Raw genomic sequence first — 20,791 nt, 5'->3', positions numbered from 1 at the left:
GATGGCTTCAAATGAAGGATAGTTATGGGAAAGAATTAAATTTCTGTCTGACTTGCCTTTGGCAGAAAAATAAATAGTAAATGACTTGTATTAACAGATATGCATATAATTTAGGGATTGTGAATTTATATGATGAATAGTTTATATGCATAATACAGATTTATACGTCTCCTATATGGTGTTTCCTTGTTTCTGAGCTTCCTCTCTACTACTGAGCATTTTATAGGCACTCCTGTTTCCACTCCCTGAATTATCCTGAAAAATTTGTGGTTGGAATAATTAACAAACTACCTCTGATTGACTAATCATATATAGATTGGGGGTATCAGGATGTAAAACCACAGTTTAAAATTTGTAATCATTCTGAATTTTTTTATGATAGGAAATAATTATAATAGTTGACGTTTAAATATGGCAGGCATTGCAAGGTGAGGTACATGTTTCAGTATGAACACCTTTGCATATATCTAGTAGGGACTACTTATTGGGCGCTTACTAAGTGTACTTTTAAGTCTTTATATATATATCTGTTACTTTATCCTCAAAAGAGCACTGAGGAGGTGGTGTTATACCTATCTTACAAATGATAAACCTGTGGCTTAAGTTACCTAAGCTATTAAAAGTACAGTCACTTCTAATTCAGACCCATCTGATTGCAAAGTCTGTGCTTTTTACTGCTCTATATTATTTCTGATTCTTTTAAGAACTCTGCCAGGCAGAGACTAATAGCCCCATTTTACAGCTAAGGGCTCTGAAGCATAGAGGGATTTTGTAATTTCACTAATCCCCTACAGTTTCTGAACTAGGATTTGAACTCAGCTCATTCTGATGCCGAAGCCCGTGTACTTTTTAATCGCTTGGCAGTACCGGCTCCTTTCAGTTGCTGTGGCTTTTTCAGTATGAAGCTTGTACCTCTGGTCTGTTGTCTATTTGATTTGACTTTTTGCATAAAAATAATGCTACAACTCATGGCTAGTGTTTCTTTTTGCCATCTTGCGTCTTGAATTTATGCTTTTTTAGCTTGGTTCAGTTTAAGTGACTTATTTCAGTTCATTTTCTATGCTATTGCGCTGTGTGTGTGTGTGTGTGTGTGTGTGTGTGTGTGTGTGTGTGTGTGTGTTTTTAAAGACTGGCACCTGAGCTAACATCAGTTGCCAATCTTCTTCTTTTTTTTTTCCCCCTTCCCTTCTTCTTCTTCTCCTCCCCAAAGCCCCCCCAGTACATAGTTGTATATTCTAGTTGTAGGTCCTTCTGGTTATGCTCTGTGAGATGCCGCCTCAGCGTGGCCTGAGGAGCAGTGCCATGTCCACGCCCAGGATCTGAACTGGAGAAACCCTGGGCCACCGAAGTGGAGCGCACGAACTTAACCACTCGGTCACAGGGCCGGCCCCTTGTGTGTGTTTTTGTGTGGGTTAAATATGTGATGTTTTCTTAGACTTACTATCTTTCTTTGTAAACAAACATATCTTAGATCTACTTATGCACCTTAATATACATTGTTGTATATTCGTTTTCCTCTCACAGCCACTTGGGCACTTTGAGAAATCCAATTTGCCTGTAGAGTAATTGCACTATAAGCTGTGATACTGAATACCTTCCCTTGTCATTGAGTAAGCCTTATAGATAAACCTTTGTCTAAAAACTGTGTATGACAGGAGTTATAGATCTTGGGTCTATAAAGCAGGTTAAACTACGATAATTTTTTAGGTCTTTATTTGGATATGAAGGTCAATGTTTCATTGATGATAGTCTCTAGTAGAGGACACATAGGACCATTAGTCAGGCTGAATGCATTGTGCTACTAGATGCTGAAGGGAATAAAGAGAAATGTAAGATATACTTGTCCTCAGAGAGATTACAGTCCAGTTAAGGAAAGGCAAGCACAAAAGAAGGCATCAGGTAACGTAAGGCATTGAGTGCCAGGTATTCAGAGGAGAAAGGTTATCCTATTTTGGTAGCCAGAAAAGATTGACTTAATTGGACTGTTAAGGATAGGGATAGTATTTCAGTAAGTAGAAGTAGGAAGGCCAGTTTTGGCAAGGGAGAGAAAAAAATGAACACAGTCGGACATTATTCAGCTGAAACAAAAGAAAATATTCAGACATAGTCAAGGGAAAACTCTAGACAAGTTTGACTGGTCATGGTGAAGTGAGAATGTGATAAAAACTTAGATATGTTCAGCTGGCAGCAACATTTATGATTAACAGGTCAGTCTTGCGTCTGTGATTGTAAGGGTCTGAATTAAGATAGAAGTGTGAAGATTGTTAGAAAAACAACAGAAGCAAAAATGTATAGAATTTGCTCATGATCAGCTCATTCAGGATGAAATCAGAGGTATCTTACAGAAATACTGATGTCATTCAGTATAAGTATTAATAAGCTCTTGGGTTTTTGTGATGCTACACAGTATATTTTCACATCTCTTAATCCTGATAAACAATTCCAAGGGGGGTATTAATCCTTTTTTTTTTTTATAAGAATTATGAAAAAATTTAGTGAATTGCCCAACATCACATAGCTAGTAAATAATGCTCCCTCAATTTCTCTGAGGCAGCAGTTCTCAAAGTGTGGTCCATGGACCCCAGGGACTATTTTGTTGGGTCCCAGAAGACAAAACTACTTTCATAATAATTAAGACATTATTTGCCTTTTTCACTGTGTTGTTACTTGCACTAATGGTGCGAAAGCAATAGTGAATAAAACTGCTGACTCCTTAGCACAACTCAAGGCAGTGAGATCAAACTACTCGTAGTCGTATTCTTCACTGTAATCCACTCACAGTAAAAAAAAAAAAAAATGCTACTTTCATTTGAGTGTCTTTGATGAAGCAGTAAAAATGATAATTATTAATTTTATTAAATCTTAACCTTTGAATACAAGCTTTTTAATTATTCTGTACGATGAAATGGAAAGTATGCTGTGTACTGAAGAACAGTGGTTGTCATGAGGAAAAACACTTGTACAATTGAATTGCAAGCTGGACTAGCCACTTATTTTATGTTACTCCATTTTTAGTTGAAAGAAAACTGTTAGACAAGCCATGGCTATTTAGACTTGGGTATTTGTAGACATTTTCTCAAAAATAATCAAGATGATCCTGTCACTTCAAGGAAAACAACTGATATTTGTTGCAAATGATAAAGTGATGTGTTACCAAGTGAAAATTAGAAATTTGGAAAATCTGCATCCACCACCATGAGCTAAACAACATGCCAGGGTTTAGAGAACTTCTGGTGAGATCAGACGTGATATTAACAAATGTGATTTTTTCTTTTTTCTTTTTTGCTGAGGAAGATTAGCCCTGAGTGAACATCTGTGCCAGTCTTCCTCCACAATACAGTGATTGTATTAGGCAGGAAGTGGCTAGAGGAGATTGAAATACAGTGAAATGGTGAATTTGGTTTTAAACATGCTAAGATTGAGCTGAGAATGGGATCTTAAAGTGGAATTAATTCATTAGTCTATTAGAAATGTGAGAACTATACCTGGGAAGGAGTTCAGAACTAGATAAAAAGAGTTCTTAGAAAAAGTTTCTCGTAAATTTTTTAAGATTGTGATTTCATAGCCATGCTGCTTTTGTGGTGTACCATAACTTAAGAGCTCACACCAAACATATTTAAATAATTTAATGGCTTGGATGATGGATCAGGTGTACAAATATGATAGCTCAGAGGTTTGATCTGGGGGGACAGTGAGAGTTGGATAGACAGGGCTATATGTAATACAGTCTAGCCTTAGGCTCTTTCATTTATTAACCAAATATTAAATATCGTTTATATGCAAGGTACTATTCTAGGTACTAGGAATACAACAGTTGGTAAAATGGTTGATACAAGAGTCACTATTCTCATGAAGTTTAGTGGGGAAAGCAACTAAAAACAAACAAATATATTCTCTAATGTCAAGTGATAATTCTGTGGAAGAAAATAACTAAGTAAAGAGAAAGAGCTGAAGTTAAGTTGTGTTCACTTCCCTACACCTGCAACTCTACTCGTCACTTCCATTCAGGAGAATGTATCAGAAGAGTAGTGAGTGAAATAATCTTGACTCATTTAAATTACACCCCTCCCCCCAAAGCAGGGGAAATCAATTGCAAGCCTTTCTACTTTTAAAAAGGTTTGTGAGACTTTTCTTCATTAATCTCATCCTGAAATTATGTCACCAAGTTACTAAGATTAGGAACTGCTAGAATGGATAAAGTTAGAGAATTGTAATTAGTATGCCCTTTGAACCATCCATCCTTTGCCATTTAACCATGCCCAACTCATCTGTATGTTTGAGACAAATGAGAAAAATAAGTAAGGCCAGAGTGTGGAGCAATATAAAATAGGGACTTTCCATATTTGTTTGGGCAGAACCTGGATGAACCTGATATTGAAACAATGGTTTCAGGCTTTTCAAGTGGCAGTTGCTAAAAGTTTCAAAATAAATTTCACTGACTAACAATTTTAATTTTAAGTACATTTTTAAAACCACCGTTACCATTACAAAAAAAGAAAGGAATTTTGACACAACGGAAGTAGAAAGAACAAAAATCTCAGAAAATAGATCAGTTTTGCCATGAGTTAGTGAAAAACCTTATATACCAGCCATTAGTCTGCAGACTGCAAAGCATCATAGTATCCATTTCTAACCTTTAGAAATACTCAGCATTCCTTTTTTTCATGCTCCATTTCCTTTATCACTCCTGACATTACCAGCAGAGACGTTAGATGATTATAGGGCTAGACATATTAGAGATGTCATTTCACCAGAATTTTATGGACCAGTACATTCCAGAATAGAGAATAAATTGAATAAGGATTACATTCAGAACCTGGCTACTTTCCTTGTTTGTAAATAGCTAATTTTAAAATGAAAATATCATTTAAAATTTGTACAGTATCCTTCTTATGACAGTTTTGATGCTATACAAATATTAGTTTGTATTCCCTAAGTTGATCTTCTCAGCATGAATTGGGCACTGCTCTACCTACTTTGCAGTTCTTTAAAATAGCAAAATCTGCCAAGAGAGCAGTTAGCCCTTTGAGTAGATCTACTTTTGCTGCCAACATGTACATTTTGCCACTCTAAGTGATATTGCTTATTTTGGGAGTATTGTCTAATATTAGGACTATTCATTCATGTTAAGAAGTTAAAGGTAAAGGATGAGTTTAATTATGGAAATCATTGTGTTTTCTTTGATAACTAACTCATAATTTTTTCGTATTTTAGGTTCTATGAATTTGAGAGCAAATTATGCATAGTTCTAGAACTTTTTCAGCATGTGCTTTTAAGACCACAGTCTCCAAGTGGCGTACACAAGAAGATCCGTTGCGATGAAGGAATAAAATATTAGGCTTTCTTTTATACTGAGTTTTTTACCAAAAAGAAAAAACCCAACCAATTAACCTTTCTCATATTTTACATAGGGCTAGTCATTGGCACCCTCATTTGAAATGTTAGAGGGTAGTGAAACAGTATATAGGAAGGATCCTGAGAAGAATGGGAAGCTACATTCGAAGAAGTAACCTAATTGATTCTTTGCTTATAGCATATTCTTACAGATTGCTATTTATGTTTGTTCAATTCCGTGGGTTGATTGTATTACCCAGTTTAAGCTAAACTAATCTCTAGTAAACAGACTGCAAAGAAGCTGCAGATTGCAGATGATAATAATGCAAGTAAACAGGTAGAAGAAGAGAGTGGACACTACTATTCCTACTAAGAACTCTATCTTCCACATCATCATGAGGTTAAGATGATTTTTAACCAGATCTGATAAGAAATTGGTCCCCACAAAATTAAAATCATCAAGGAAGATTTTTAAAATAAGAATGCATTTCTACTTTTGGTAAGAAACTTTGGCCATTTATAATGTGCCTTGAGATTTTAGCTAATGATATTCTGAAATTATCCCAATTAGCACACTGTCTAAGCATTCAGAATATGAAGACCAACCTCTACAGTTTTTTTAGAGATGTTTATTTATGCAATAGTCAATATGACAGAATCTTACTAAATATAAATGCTTAGTAGCCTCTCTTGAGGTTTCTTGTTTAAAGGGAAAGACATACCATGGGGAAACACTTGTTCTTTCTGCCATGGTAAAATTAGCAAAACCAATATGATAGTCAACCAAAACATATTCCTTCGTCAGTATGTACTGTTGGACACAGTGTAAAAATGTTGCTGATAATTTAAGTAAATCGGTAGCAGAGTAAATTGCACAGTCTGGGAGGGAGAAAGTACAGATATTTCTATCATTACAGCTTAGGGAACTTGCTAGATTCTTTTTCAATAATGAAATGTATAAAGAACTATTTTTGTGAGCAACTAAAGATGATACCCACAAAGATATATTCTCAACAGTAGATCACTTATTTGATTTAAAAATTTTTTGTGGAAAAACTGAATAAAAACCACTAACGGAGGGGTACTTTGACTGGAATTAAACCCAAAACATAAAATTTGGGGGGTAGAGAGATAAGGTTATAGAGATAGCACCACACATGAAATTCATTCACTACTTTATTTCTAGAAAACTATGATGTCATAAGAGGTTAAAGCCAGACTGCAAATTGAAAAACCAAACCTTTAGATTATATAGTAAGGGTGAAGTGGTAGTCATCATCTTTTATTCTGCAAAGAAGAGCCATTGATTATATTGTGGCAAAATACTTGTATAAAGCCAACCAACTTAAAAAGTGAGCCACAGATTTCTTTTTTTTAAATAAAAATCAAGTGTTTAAATATATTGATCTCGTTTATAACGACAAATGGTTGTCTACTTAGCAGGTACTTTTGGAAAAAATTTATACTTAATTTGTCCCTTGGGTGTTAAGGAAAGTTTAACAAGGTATCAGAAAGTAGTAGCTGGTTTTTAAAAGAAACTTATGCAATGAGGAATGTATTCTGAAAAGTTTACATCATTAGGTGCTTTTATTGTTAAAAAGGATGTGTCTATTGTGAAAATTCTCATATCTGCACAACTTAACAGCTTGAGAGCAGTTTTCTAACAGAAAAGTAACATAGCCCAGATTCTGGAGCATGGTGATATGGTATGGGATCAAATCCCAGCTCCGACACTTACTAATTATGTCATATTGGGGTTGGTTAATCACTGTGTACCTCCCTTTTCTCACCTGTAAGGTGGAGTTAGTAGCGTATGCCCCATAGAGTTATTTTGAGACTGAAATGATTTAATTAGAAAGAGCTGTGTAAGTGATAGCAATAAACCAGTTTTTAAAAACTTTCTAGGGACTGGCCTGGTGGTGTAGTAGTTAAGTTCACACACTCCATTTCAGCAGCCAGGATTCGCGGGTTCAGATCATGGGTGAGAACCTATGCACTGCTCATCAAGCCGTGCTGTGGTGGCATCCCACATACAAAATAGAGGAAGATAGGCACAGATGTTAGCTCAGGGCCAATCTTCCTCACCAAAAGAAAAAAGAAAACTTTCTAAGTGTTTTTAGTGAATCCACTTGCTAAAAATACCCAAAAGAAAGTAGAACCTTTAGATTCAATTGCAGGAACAACTGAGTGATGTTGAGGAAGATTTAATTTTTTTTCTTTTTTTTTTTTTTTTGAGGAAGATTAGCCCTGAGCTAACGTCTGCTGCCAATACTCCTCTTTTCGCTGAGGAAGACTGGCCCTGAGCTAACATCCGTGCTCATCTTCCTCTACTTTATATGTGGGACGCCTGCCACAGTATGGCTTTCTGAGAGGTGCCATGTCTGCACCCAGGATCTGAACTGGTGAACCCCGGGCGGCCAAAGTGGAACGTACAAACCCTAACCACTGCACCACTGGGCCGGCCCCCGGAAGATGAAATTTTAATAAGTTAAATTTCACAAAAAATATTTAGAGGATGAGATTGAAAAATTAATGTCATAATTTGGCAAGCATGGCTAATGGTGTATGTCCTCCATTTGGATCACTTTACCTTTGTCTGATACGATAGTTTTAATACCAGATATTAAAATGAATGAATTTAGAAGATTGTCAAAAACAGTGAAGCATATTCAGTCATATTGCTCTCACTAAAAATATTTATGTTCTACAAATGTATACACTATCAATAGTAGGGTATGTATAGATTTCATAAATAAGCATTTTGGAGTATATGCTCAATTTCTTCTCATAGAAGTGTAAGAACAAGCTTACTTAGCCCACTGCTTTGAGAGTGAATAGCAAACCTCTCTACCTGGCGTACTTACTCAGGTGTTTAAGTGAGTTACCATGTCTTCCATCCATGGATTGCCAGTGGAGTATTGGTGCTGCTTATTTGCATATTTGGTTAACTCCTTCTAGTGATATTTTAGAAATCTCTAAACTCTATTTCTTAGGCATCACAATTTCCTAAGGAACTATCAATCCATTGTATTTTGTATATATTCTTTAGCAGTTTTCAAAAGTAGTGATAGTAGATCTAATGATTATTTATCAAAGCTTTTTCATTGTCTAGATTTAGAACAGTAGAGCCATTTGCTATTCAAGATGCAAATATTATTTTGAGTCCCAAGCCACTAAGTATCTACTGTGTGTGTTTTCATTGTTCATTCTCTCTTAGGAGTGTTGTTTATTTTTATATGTGTGTGTGTATGTATAAAGATTTTGTCTATAGACACACACGTGCGTACATCCATATATACATATATATTTAACATATAAGACTGACACAGATTTCTTCTAATGAGACTATTATAGTTTCAATTTTTTGTAGTATCTGTATTCTGTGCATTTGAAATAGAAGACAAAATGTGAAACTATAATGGAAGCCAATAGGAAAGGATTTACTTTATGAACAAATTTTTAGGATCACTTCTAATGCTTTAAGTGATGTCTGTTTCAAATAATGTTTGGAGGTTTTTGATTAAGGGTACTTTGCTTCGTGCTACATCTGAGCCCCTGCTAATATGTAATGATAGACAGACCTCCTCAAGAGCAGATTTCTTTTCTTTTTTTTTTTTGAGGAAGATTAGCCCTGAGGTAACATCCGCCACCAGTCCTCCTCTTTCGCTGAGGAAGACTGGCCCTGAGCTAACATCCATGCCCATCTTCCTCTACTTTATATGTGAGATGCCTGACACAGCATGGCTTGATGAGCAGTGTGTAGATATGTGCCTGGGATCCAAACCAGCGAACCTGGGCCTCTGAAGCGGAGCACGTGAACTTAACCGTTAAGCCACCTGGCTGGCCTCAAGAGCAGATTCTTTTTTTCCCCTTCCTCTTTGTATATCAGTGCCTATCATGAGTCATTCATATTAAGTGAAATAGAGATTCTATTGGGAATATAATGAAATATCTCTTATTCTCTTGCTTTCAAGAAGTTCATGTTATCATTAAAAAAAACTGTGAACACTTGCACAGTAAAACAGCATTGGAAATGTTACCAGGAAGTTTGTAAGAAATGGCCAAATTCATGGCAGTTTTAAATGTTTAATGAGTACAAGTCATTTCAGGCATTGAACGTCAGTAGGGGAGCAGATGGTTCAAAGAAAATCACCCTCAGCACCCTGGCTGAAACACTTTATTTTGAGAGAAAAATTCACAGTCAGCGCAGCTTGGACAAAGATGGGGAGTGTTTAGAGGTGACAGTCTTGTTGGAACCAATGGTTATCTATAAATAAAAGGATATAACATTGAGATTAATTTGTGGAAGACCTTACATGTCATATAAGGAAGTTATTAGACTTTATAGATGGTAGGAAGTGTCTGGGAATTTTTTTAATGGGAAGGTATATTAATTGGACTTGTATAGATTTGTTGGAAGGTGAGCATTGGAGGAAAGCCACTGAAGATAAGAATTTCTCCTGATGTCTCATTTACATGTCTGATTCTCCTATTAGATTATAGCACAGCTTCCATAAGTAGAAACTTTTATTCAGTTCTATATTCTGAGCTCCTAAAACAATGTTTGACATATGTAGATATTTGCTAAATCTTGATTGCATGAAGACCATTCAAGAGAGGCTAGTTTAATAATTCATCCAGCTCCGTAGTGGAGCTTGACCACAAATGGGTGGGGAAAGAACTATAGTAACAAGGGAACCCAGAGATTTGTGTTCACAGTTTTCCTTCAAAAGTGTTAACTGTAGTGGAGCAGCTCAGAATAGCAGTATGTATGCATATTTATTTTAAAGCTTTTTGTAGTATATTATGTTATGAAGTCTCATCTGAGTGAACATTATTTTTTGGTTAGTTTCTTTTAAAGGTAATAGTAAAATTAAACCAAGACAGAAGCCTAGATAACATTCCTTGTTTTTCCACAGATTTTAGTGATAAATCACAGTATATTTCAGTGTGAATGTAATTTCTATCCTTTTTCATAGTCTCCTTCCTTTAAAAAATCTTACGTACACTGCTTTGTAGTTAGCAGTCTGCTCTCACATCTTATTTAATCCTTAAAAGAACCTTATGTGAGGTTAGTAGGAATTTTTGTCTCATATGACATTTGGGGTAAGGGTTTAGTATGATTTAGGCCAAAATCACATAGCTAATACAAGATTAAATTTGTATTTGGACTTAAATGTAGAGAGACAGAATATCAGAGTATTTGCAAGGGCAGGCTCTGGAGTCAGAACTGGATTTTAATCCTGATTTCACCACTTAATAACCCTATGATGTAGGCAATTTATATAATAATCTCTTTATGGCCTCAGTTTCCTTATCTGTAAAATGGGGGTACCTGCTTCAGTTAATTTCTGTAGGTCTGCACTGTACTATATGGTGTCCACTCGTCCCATGTGGCTCTTTACTAGTCTTTTTCATACTATCTTATTAATAGTTTTTAATATTGATTAATTGATTACATTTTGAAGTGGTAGTATTTTGGATGTATTGGGGTAAATAGATTATTAATGTTACCTATTCCTTTTAACTTTTTAACATGTGTCTGCTAGGAAATTTTAAATTACATATATGAGTTACATTGTGTTTCTATCGGCCAGTGCTTCTCTAGACCAGGGATTGGCAAACTCTGGCTCCCAAATCCAGCCAGATGCCTATTTTTGTAAATAAAATTTTATTGGAAAACAGTCACGCTCATTCAATTATATACTGTGTATGCCTACTTTCATGCTACAGCGGCAGAGTTGTGTGGTTGCTACACATAGAACCTTATGGCCTGTAAAGCCTAAAATATTTACTATTTGGTCCTTCATAGGAAAAGTTTGCTGACCCCTACTTTAGACTGTAATTCACAGATGTTTATCTTTACTTAAAAGTGGATACAAGCAAGAGAGAGACAGACAAAAAGTAGATTAGTGGTGGGTGCCAGTGGGAAAAGGTAGTGGGAGGTGACTGCTAATGAGTACTGGGTTTCTTTTTGGGGATGCTGGAAATGTTCTGGATTTAGATAATGGTGATAGTTGTGTAATTTTGAATATACTCAAAACCACTGAATTATACTCGTAGGGTAAATATTATGGTATATGGGTGATATCCTGATTTTTTAAAGTGAATATGAGCGTGGTTTAGTAGATGTAATAAAGCAGTACATTAAACATGATACATGTTAATGATAATGAGAACATGCAAAGAAACAAATGCAAATCAACCATGGGAAACGTAAAAAAAAATTTTTGGTAGTTTTTTAATATGTTTCCATTGTCAAAGATAATTTTAATTGCCTTTAAGAGGTCATTCCATTTGATAATATTTGCAAGTAGTTTATTGATAGGAAAAGCAATTAGCTGTAATTTTTTACTTATTCAAACTGTCATTTACTACTTACCCATAAGAAGGACTTACTGTAAGGATCAATCTCTTTTTAATTGTTCACCTTAAGATAGTGCACAATAATACTTGCATAGCCAATCTCAATAAATAGTTAAATGAATGAATACAAAGTATAAATAAAATTACTATTTTATGAACATTCTCTTCTGGAAGCACTTATCTAAATATAGAAATGGCTTTATGAAGTTTTTAGCGAGCTTTTGAAAGGAGAAAATAATATTAGCAGAAGGAAGTTGGAAGGCCATTCCAAAATGTCCATATCTTATATGTGTGTGGGTATTTTTCTTTAATAAATTATTAAACATCTACCATATACAAGTCCTAGGTATTTTCACAGTGCTTTGAAACTCACAAAATATTACCTACTTTCTACAATTGACTCATTAATTTGTTATGCATAGGGTATGTCAGCAATCTGCTTTATGAAGTCCAAAACCAATAATCAGTACATCATTTTCCTTATGAACACTAGTTATAGGTTTTTGTTTTCTTGCTCTGGAAACACCGTGTTATAGTACCTTAGTTATGATGTGAGTTAGAATAGCGTATCTAAGGGCACAGACTTCGGAGCCAGATAGACCTAGTTCCTAATTTGACTAGAATTTACTAACTTAATGTGACCCAGAATAGCCATGTAATATTTAACATCTGTAAGTCTCCATTTCCTCGTCTCTAAAATGGGAATAATACCTTCTCCAGTGAGTTTTTTAAAGGAATAAATAAGAAAATGAGTATAAAGTACTTTAGCACATAGAAACCACTCAATAAATGGTAACCTCATATTATTGCCATTTAATATGTTGTTTTTTAACCAAACATTATTTTTTTTAATTGTCAGCATCATACATTTCATTATGTATTTTACTGACTCCTACCTTTTCAAAAACATAATGAAATATTAAGTAACATTCTATTTTACTTTCAGTCAAAGAAAAATAAGAAGAAATCAAAGTCAGATGCTAAAGCAGTGCAAAACAGTTCACGCCATGATGGAAAGGAAGTTGATGAAGGTACTTGAGCAAGTGAAAGGACTATAGAAAAATTTAATCCTTTTTTATCAAGGTGCATTATATAAAGGCTGCATTTGTTTCGCTTAATCGTATATCTTGCTCTTCTTTTTAATAACTATAGATTTTAATGTACATATCTGTGACATTGTTAGGAAACACTTTTTTATCTAAATTATTTAAAGATCTAATAGTGCTTTTCCTGAAAGGAACCACCTTGAACTTTAGGGCCCAAGAGCTCAATGTCTTGAGCCATTGAAAAGCCATTTGTTTTTGTTTCCTAGAAGTATGGTTTGGGTTTCTTCCCCATTGTTCTTATATATACCATCTCTAGAAGGCTGTGTACAAAATTCCTGAATAAGCCATTTGTTGTTGTCACCTAATAAACCCATTTTTTAGTAATTATATATAACACTCTCCTATCAGTTCTATCAAGCAAGGTAAAAAGATATCTATCATTTTTTCTAAACCATAGATGGCAGATTTGATAAAAATTACCAGCATAAATAATGGCAATTAGCTGCCTAAAATACCGTAATGAAATTAGAGTACGTTCTTAGGGTGAATTACTATAATCAGCACCCTTGGTTTTTAGTTTAATATCTAAATTTATCATGTTATTTTGTGTGCCCCGCCCCATTTTCCCCCTCAAAACTACAACTTTTTTGTCTTCCCCTTACTGAATAACATTTTTTTTTCTGGGGCTATGTCAGGAGCCTGGGAAACTAAAATTAGTCACAGAGAGAAACGACAGCAGCGTAAACGTGATAAGGTGCAGACTGATTCTGGTTCATTGGATTCAACTATCCCTGGGATAGAAAATACCATCACAGTTTCCACCGAGCAACTTACAACTGCATCATTTCCTGTTGGTTCCAAGAAGAATAAAGGTATATTAGTGGAACATAATAAGAGTGATACATCAAATCCAACTCCTTTTAATCAGATATACAAAATATCATTATGTCGAAATCTGACTATTTTGAACTGCCTACATCATTGTGCTGATATACCCTTCTTCATGAGAGCATTGTGGACCACATATTGTTTTAGCTGATCCCAGCGCTGTTGTTACATACTGCCTAATGAATGGCTTATTAAATTAAAATTGCCTTTCTGCCTTGGGTCACATGAGAAAATGATGTTGCCTGTTTTTTCTCATGTGTATTGCTTTGCTCCAGCTCTCTTATATCTGTTTCTTATGGTGGACAATACACATAATTAAATAAGATTATTTGTCACCATTCTGCATGTTGAGTGCTTTCATGCCAAGATGAAACAGTCATATTCTGAGTAGTGCAGGTTCTATCTGGATTTCTTACCACCCCAGCTTTTTGAGAATGCCGTAGATGTTTGATAAAGCTAGACCAGAACTTCACAGGTTATTGAGCTAATATTCTTCCCAACTGTTTGAAATGTTCAAACTAGGCCAATACTGATGGCTTCTAGGTAGCTGTTTACATTGCCATCATTTTTACCCTGGAGACATCCATCTGCAGAGTGATACTGTTCAACTTGCTTCAAGGCATTGACTTATCTTCCTTTACCCTTTTGTTAATTGCTTCCCAGCCCCCATTTCTTTCCAGATCACTTTCTTAGCCTTGTTACTTTTTACTTTGTTGCTTGATGACTTGGTAGAATTTATTGCTTTGGTACAGCAATGACTTCTACTTACCCATTTTCTCTGTCACATATTAGCCATGCTTTATGAGTTTCTGTTGGTGACCCTTTTTCACTGTCTTGTGCATGCCTTCCTTGCTAGCACAATCCTTTGTCATTCTGGTTTTTTGATATGTTGTTACCGTTATTTTTTTAGTGTCATAGAAATAGTATCTTTGTTATAACATATATTCTCACCTCTTGCCGTATTTCCTAAGTCCTGGTCCCAAATACTAGCAAAGTTCTTCTTAAGTTGATGTGTTTGCTTCCAGGATTATTGAAAAGGCAGCTGGTATTGTTGAGAGGTGACAAAGTTGAATCCAATTACAGAGCCCAGTTTTCCAGTTCCTACTTAAAAGAATCTTGGTAACCATTGCAGAACAGCAGGCTACATATACTTGGGCGATTTTCCAGGTCCTTTATTGGCATTTTAGTTGACTAAGAATATGGTAACTAGAGAACTCAATTCCTAAGGACATGTTAAATATGTTGTAAGACTGACTGTTTTCTAGTGTAAGAATTTAGTACTTGAAGGAGCAATTTATTATTATAAATAGTAGGTAAAAATTAATTTGTATATTACTCCTAATTTAATGTGCATAGTGGCCTATTTAGTATTAAATAAATTTTATTTCTATTTCAACCAGGTGATTCTCATCTAAATGTTCAAGTTAGCAACTTTAAGTCTGGAAAAGGAGATTCTACACTTCAGGGTGAGAGAAATTACGTGTAACTTAAATTGAAGGCCCATCAAAATAGAAACTTATGTACATGTCTCTTTCCTCACATGAATGACACAGAAGGGAAAAAAGACTTAAAAGTGATTTTTAACTACTAAAGTAACATAAACACAGTCCAGAGATTTTGGAAAATAGATAAAAGAAAAATCACTCCCGCTTCTAACAGTCGTTGGTGTGTTCTAGTTGCTTGCCCATGTCCCCTATATGTAAAAATATTCTTTTAGGAATAGTTTATGTGCAATTTTGCTTCTTGCTTTCATCATTTAAGCCAACAGAGAAAAGAAGGGTTTTTTTTTAGACTTGGGTTTAATATAGGCATATATGGGGTAAAAGACTTTACCACTGTTTATTAAGAAAAAAGCATTAATACTTATATATTTTTAACTGCTTTCTTAACAAATATTTCACAGTAAATGGACATATCGTTATGCAGTGCTTCACAAATAGAAAATATATTTTATTTACTTGTTTATGATAAAGATTGAATTAAGTAGAGTGGTATACCTTACCTAAAAACTAAAGTGTTGTGGTAAAACATAAATTTAGGAATGAAAAAGCAGCTGCTTGTTTCAGGCTTATTCTTAACACTGTCGGCTTCCTTCATTCACATGGTTCTCAATCCTGGCTACGCATTACAATCATCTAGGAAGCTTAGAAAAACACACGTGTATGAAAAAAGATATGTGTACTTATACACACACACACCCCATGTGTATTTGTGTGTGTGTATATATACACACATACACATACATACACATATGTACATATACCTGCGTACAAATATATACACGCATAGATGCTGATGCCTGGGCTCCACCCCTAGAGATTCAGATTATAATTGGCCTGGGCTGAGGCTGCAGTATCTATTTTTATTAAATTTTCCAGTTGATTTTAGTGTGCAGCTGGGTTTTAGAATCACTGTCTTATACATAGTATATATATAAATATTTGAGGAAAGAATGTGTAAGGAGAAGTCTTCTTATTCCTAGAGGGTGAGTATTCTGAGTATACCAGAACATGTGGAGTTTTCCTGTTTGCTCTGTAGTACTTCTTTTGAGCAAGTCATTCTGCTGTTGAAAACATCTTTAATATATATATAGTTATTAAGTTCAAACCTACTCTTAGTTTTTAAATTAATTAAAAGTCATCCATGATGTTCATTCGCTTTTTAAATTCTTCTTTTTATCTTTAAAGCTCAAGCTATTTAGAGGACAGTAGGGGAAAAAACTGAGTGATAAATATGAACCAAGCAATCAGAAGTTTGAAAATATCCCAATTTGTACAAGGAGTCATGTATTAGTTTTTAATCTTTCCTTCCTTTTCTTTAAGTTTCTTCAGGATTGAATGAAAACCTCACTGTAAATGGAGGAGGCTGGAATGAAAAGCCTATAAAACTCTCCTCACAGATGAGTCCAGGTGAGGAGAAGTGGAACTCTGTTTCACCCACTTCTTCAGGCAAGAGGAAAACCGAGCCGTCTGCTTGGGGTCAAGACACTGGAGATGCTAATGCAAATGGAAAAGACTGGGGAAGAAGCTGGAGTGACCGTTCAATATTTTCTGGCATTGGTAAGAGCTGTTAGAAAATTTTAAGTTCATTAAAGTTGCTTGTCTGGTACATTTTGAATTTTCCAGGAACGAAAAACGATCCATGAGTAGAAAAAGTAGTAAGGCCATACAGAAATAATAGTATAGTTAACTCTCTCAGATCCTTTATACGGAGCAGTGGGAACTAAATAAGTGAATAATAGCATTTATTGTTTACTCTTTACTTAGTGCTTTCACATACTTAATTGTGTATTTTTAGTGATGTAATAAGTGTAATGTGTGAGTAGACTTTTTGATTAATTTAAATAGTCTATTGAGTTTAGATAAAAAGAGTAAATGGTAGGGAGCTGGCCCAGTGGCGCAGCGGTTAAATTCACACATTCTGCTTCTCGGCGGCCCGGGGTTCGCTGGTTCAGGTCCCAGGTGGGGACATGGCACCGCTTGGCAAAAGCCATGCTGTGGTAGGCGTCCCATGTATAAAGTAGAGGAAGATGGGCATGGATGTTAGCTCAGGGCCAGTCTTCCTCAGCGAAAAGAAGAGGATTGGCAGTAGTTAGCTCAGGGTTAATCTTCCTCAAAAAAAAAAAAAAAAAGTGGAGGGAAGTATAGCTTATTGCATCCATTTTTATACTATTTGACAGTCTACAAAATGCCTGTTTCTAGTTAACTTTTCCCCTGGATTTTGATGATAAAGACCAGTAGTTGAAAAGCTTTTTTCTGTTGAGAACCATCAAGTTAAAAGCAACTTAATTTCGAGTATGTGTGTATTATAGAAAAGAAAGGCATGTTTAATGTGGAAAACTGCAAAAGGAGAAGGAAAACCTCACTGTTATCACACCAACCAGTGACAACCACTGTTTTTCGTATTTCTTTATGGTCTTTTTTTCCCATAGTCCAAATCAGACAAGCATTTTTATGTTCCCACCTCCAACTTAATGTTGTAACATAAACGTTTTCTTTACTTTTTGTAGTATTTTTACTTAATGGCCCTATTATATATTATGTAAGCATACCGTAAATAACTATTCCCATATTATCAGAGAAATAATTTTTCCCTTTTTTATCTGCTGTAAATAACATTACATTAACTATATTTGGTTTTGAACATTATGTTGAATATATTTGGTTCTGGGTTATTGCTTTTAGGATAGATTCTCAGGAGTGGTATTATTGGGTTAAAGGGAATATGGATTTACAATGCTCTATGACATATTGTCAAAGTGTTTTCTAAGAGAGTTATTCTAATTTATACTGTCAGCATCAGTATGAGTGCTATTTATCATGTACTTACCAAGGCTAGATATCCTTATTTTTTAAAGTCTTTTCTAATTTAATAAGCATGAATAAAAATACATGAGTTGTTTGGTTAACTTTTTAAAATCACTAATGAGGTTGAATATTTTTCACAACTTTCTTGATCATTTCTGTTTCTTTTATCAATTGTCTATTCATGTTCTTTGCCCATTTGTCTAATGGCCTCTTACTGTTTGGGGTTTTTTTTATTAAGTTGTAATTCTTTGTGCATTAAACATGTATTTTTTTCTATTGTACTTGTTGCAGATATCTTTTGTTTATTTTTTTTAGTTTAGAGATGCAATATGCTACAGAGTTTTTAGTATTTAAGTAGGAAAAACTGTTTTTTCCTATGTTATTTGCTTTCCACATCACTTTTAAGGTTAGAAAGACTCATGTTGACTAATGTCCCCAAGAAGAAAACTCTAGATCATTCTAATATTGTTCTTAAGCTTGTTCTCCCTCCTCCCCCTGCAGTGTCCAAAAATTGTGTGGAAATGTCAAACTTTATTTGGAGGAAGAAACAACCCCTAAATTCCCAGCCTCCTTTTCAGCAGTGAAGAAAGCATAAATTTCTATGCTATAAAGCATCCTTTCACATTTAATAAAAGATTGTCAAGTTTTATTGAGTAATGTTAAGAACTATGACCTTTTGAGATATTTGCAGTTTACTTGTAAAAGCTATGTAACATTTTCATAATTAGGACATAAATTAGGTGGTACTTGCTTAATATTGCTACAGATAAAGTTAAGCAGCAGATTAGAGTTCCTGCCTACCTGGATTTGGACCTTTGTAGAGATTGAAAGGAAACTATATTAAATTAGGTTTGCAGAGAGTCACTGAGGAAAGATAGGTGTGATTGGTCTCATAGATGTATGTGTTCCTTAAAATACTCATATATAAGTAAGAAATCTCTTGAAAATGTTAAGAAGATGGCACGATGTAGTGGAATGAGCATGGACTAGTTCAGAAAGACCTATTTGGTATGAATCCCTATTCTTACACATACTAGCTTTTATGGAAAATAGGCTATTTAACCTGTATGAACCTCATATTTAAGTAGTTGTGAAGATTGGCTAAAATGAATGTCAAGTACCAAGTTCAGTGCCTGGCCCAAAGTAGTATCTTGATTAAGGTAGATAATAAGGTAGCTGCTACAGTGGGAAGAGCTTAGGCTTTGGAAATCAGCTGAAGTCCCAGTCATGGCTCAGCTGCTTTCTAGCTGTCAGCAAGTCACTTTACTCTGAAACGTAGCCTAGTAGGGTTGCCCTAAGGATCAGAAGTGGTTGGTTGTAAAGAGCCCAGCACATGTTAGACATTCAATAAATAGTAGCTATTGCTGTGTTAAGTGGTTCTAATTTCTAAAATTATCTTTAAGTATTGTTATCGTAGTTTTAAATCTGTACATATCTTTCAAGTTTCATTGCAAATTGAAGGTTCCAAGTGACGTTCTTTATTTTAACAGCTGCTTGGTCTAGTGTGGATAGGGGAATGAATACCTCTGAACAGAATTCTGCTTCTTTTGCATCTCTCACACTTAACTCTGCTGTTTCTGGTATGTGAAAACAGTCTTTCATTTAGTTAAAAAAATTTGTTTAATTTTAGCACTTGCCATTTAAAAAAATAATCAGTGTCAAGTACTGCTATCAACATAAATATTAGCTATATAACATAAAGTGTCAGAGGCCTTAAAAAAGGTGGTGAAAGAAAGACCTAAATTCTTATCTGCAAGTGGCTTAGTTCCTTTCTGTAGTGGAGATAGGAAGATTCTGTGGCCTAACGTAGCTGAAAGTTTGTTGGCACACAGGCAAATGCCATTTGAAGGCCTTCCTTTCAGGGTCATGACACTCTTCCATTACTAGTGTACTCCTACCATACTTCTACTTGCAGTTTGACGTTTTATTTCTATTTGCTCTTACTTATCATGAGTTTATAGCTAAGCCTTTCGGGTTATGTGGACCTTCGCATATTAACTCTACTTTGAGTATCTGTTGATTTAGAAAATACATGATTACTTTAAAAACTACTATCAATTCAGCTTCACTTAAATGGATATGCCTTTTATTAATCATATAGAAGCTGTATGTACTTAACAAATATTACATAAACGTGGGAGATGTTTAGTTTGTAATGCTTGGTTCACATGGAATTCATGGATTTAGTGTTCTGATTATGTAGTGCCTCAGTGTCTGAAGTCACTAGTCTAAAACAGAGGTCAGCAGACTTTTTCTGTAAAGTGCCCAATAGTAAATATTTTAGTCTTTGTGGGCCATACTGTCTCTGTTGCAAATACTTAATTCTGCCATTGTAGCAGGAAAGCAGCCGTACATGGACAGATGAGTGTATCTGGTTCCGAAATATTATTATTCAGATTTTTTTTTGCAACCATTTAAAAATGTAAAAACTATTCTTGGCTAATGGGCCATACAAAATAGGGGTGGCTGGATCTGGCTTATAGGTTGTAGCTTGCCAACCCCTGGTCCCATTGACTACATTTCAGTTCCAGAGGTAGAAGTTAATTGCTTCCTTCATGGGGTGACTTTGTACAACACAAATGCTATCCTCTTCATACATTTGGAGAAAGCAGCGTGGGCTGCTAAAGAAATAGCAACTGTGTTACTGTACTGCTTCTAAGCAGCTCATGTGCTAATAATATATGAATTTTATAGGGGTCACTCTGTTTGTTAAAGTTTATATAAAAACGTAACTATTTTCAGTATATATCAAGCAGTTATGTTAGTGGAACGCTAGTAAGATCATTGTAACCAAGTGAAAATTTGTAAGTTAGTAAGGACTTTGATGAGAGGAAGTGATTGTATGTAAGT

General features: G+C 35.0%; 1 protein-coding gene across 3 annotated transcripts in view; it reads left to right on the top strand.

The window, feature by feature from the left end:
• MTDH (metadherin) overlaps positions 1-20,791 on the top strand; it is a 54,219-nt gene that overhangs the window by 12,595 nt on the left and 20,833 nt on the right. For 2 of the 3 annotated variants that reach the window (XM_046641712.1, XM_046641710.1), the window contains exons 3-6: positions 12,647-12,731; positions 13,442-13,618; positions 15,035-15,100; positions 16,457-16,693. In XM_046641712.1, coding sequence (XP_046497668.1) covers positions 12,647-12,731; positions 13,442-13,618; positions 15,035-15,100; positions 16,457-16,693 — 565 coding nt within the window. Of the gene's footprint in view, positions 1-12,646; positions 12,732-13,441; positions 13,619-15,034; positions 15,101-16,456; positions 16,694-19,431; positions 19,522-20,791 lie in introns of all 3 variants that reach the window. The other variant, XM_046641709.1, reaches the window with a different exon arrangement.

This window comes from Equus quagga, chromosome 16 (assembly GCF_021613505.1).
Source record: "Equus quagga isolate Etosha38 chromosome 16, UCLA_HA_Equagga_1.0, whole genome shotgun sequence".
Classification (NCBI taxonomy): Eukaryota; Metazoa; Chordata; class Mammalia; order Perissodactyla; family Equidae; genus Equus; species Equus quagga.
This window is presented reverse-complemented; position numbering and strand designations above follow the sequence as displayed.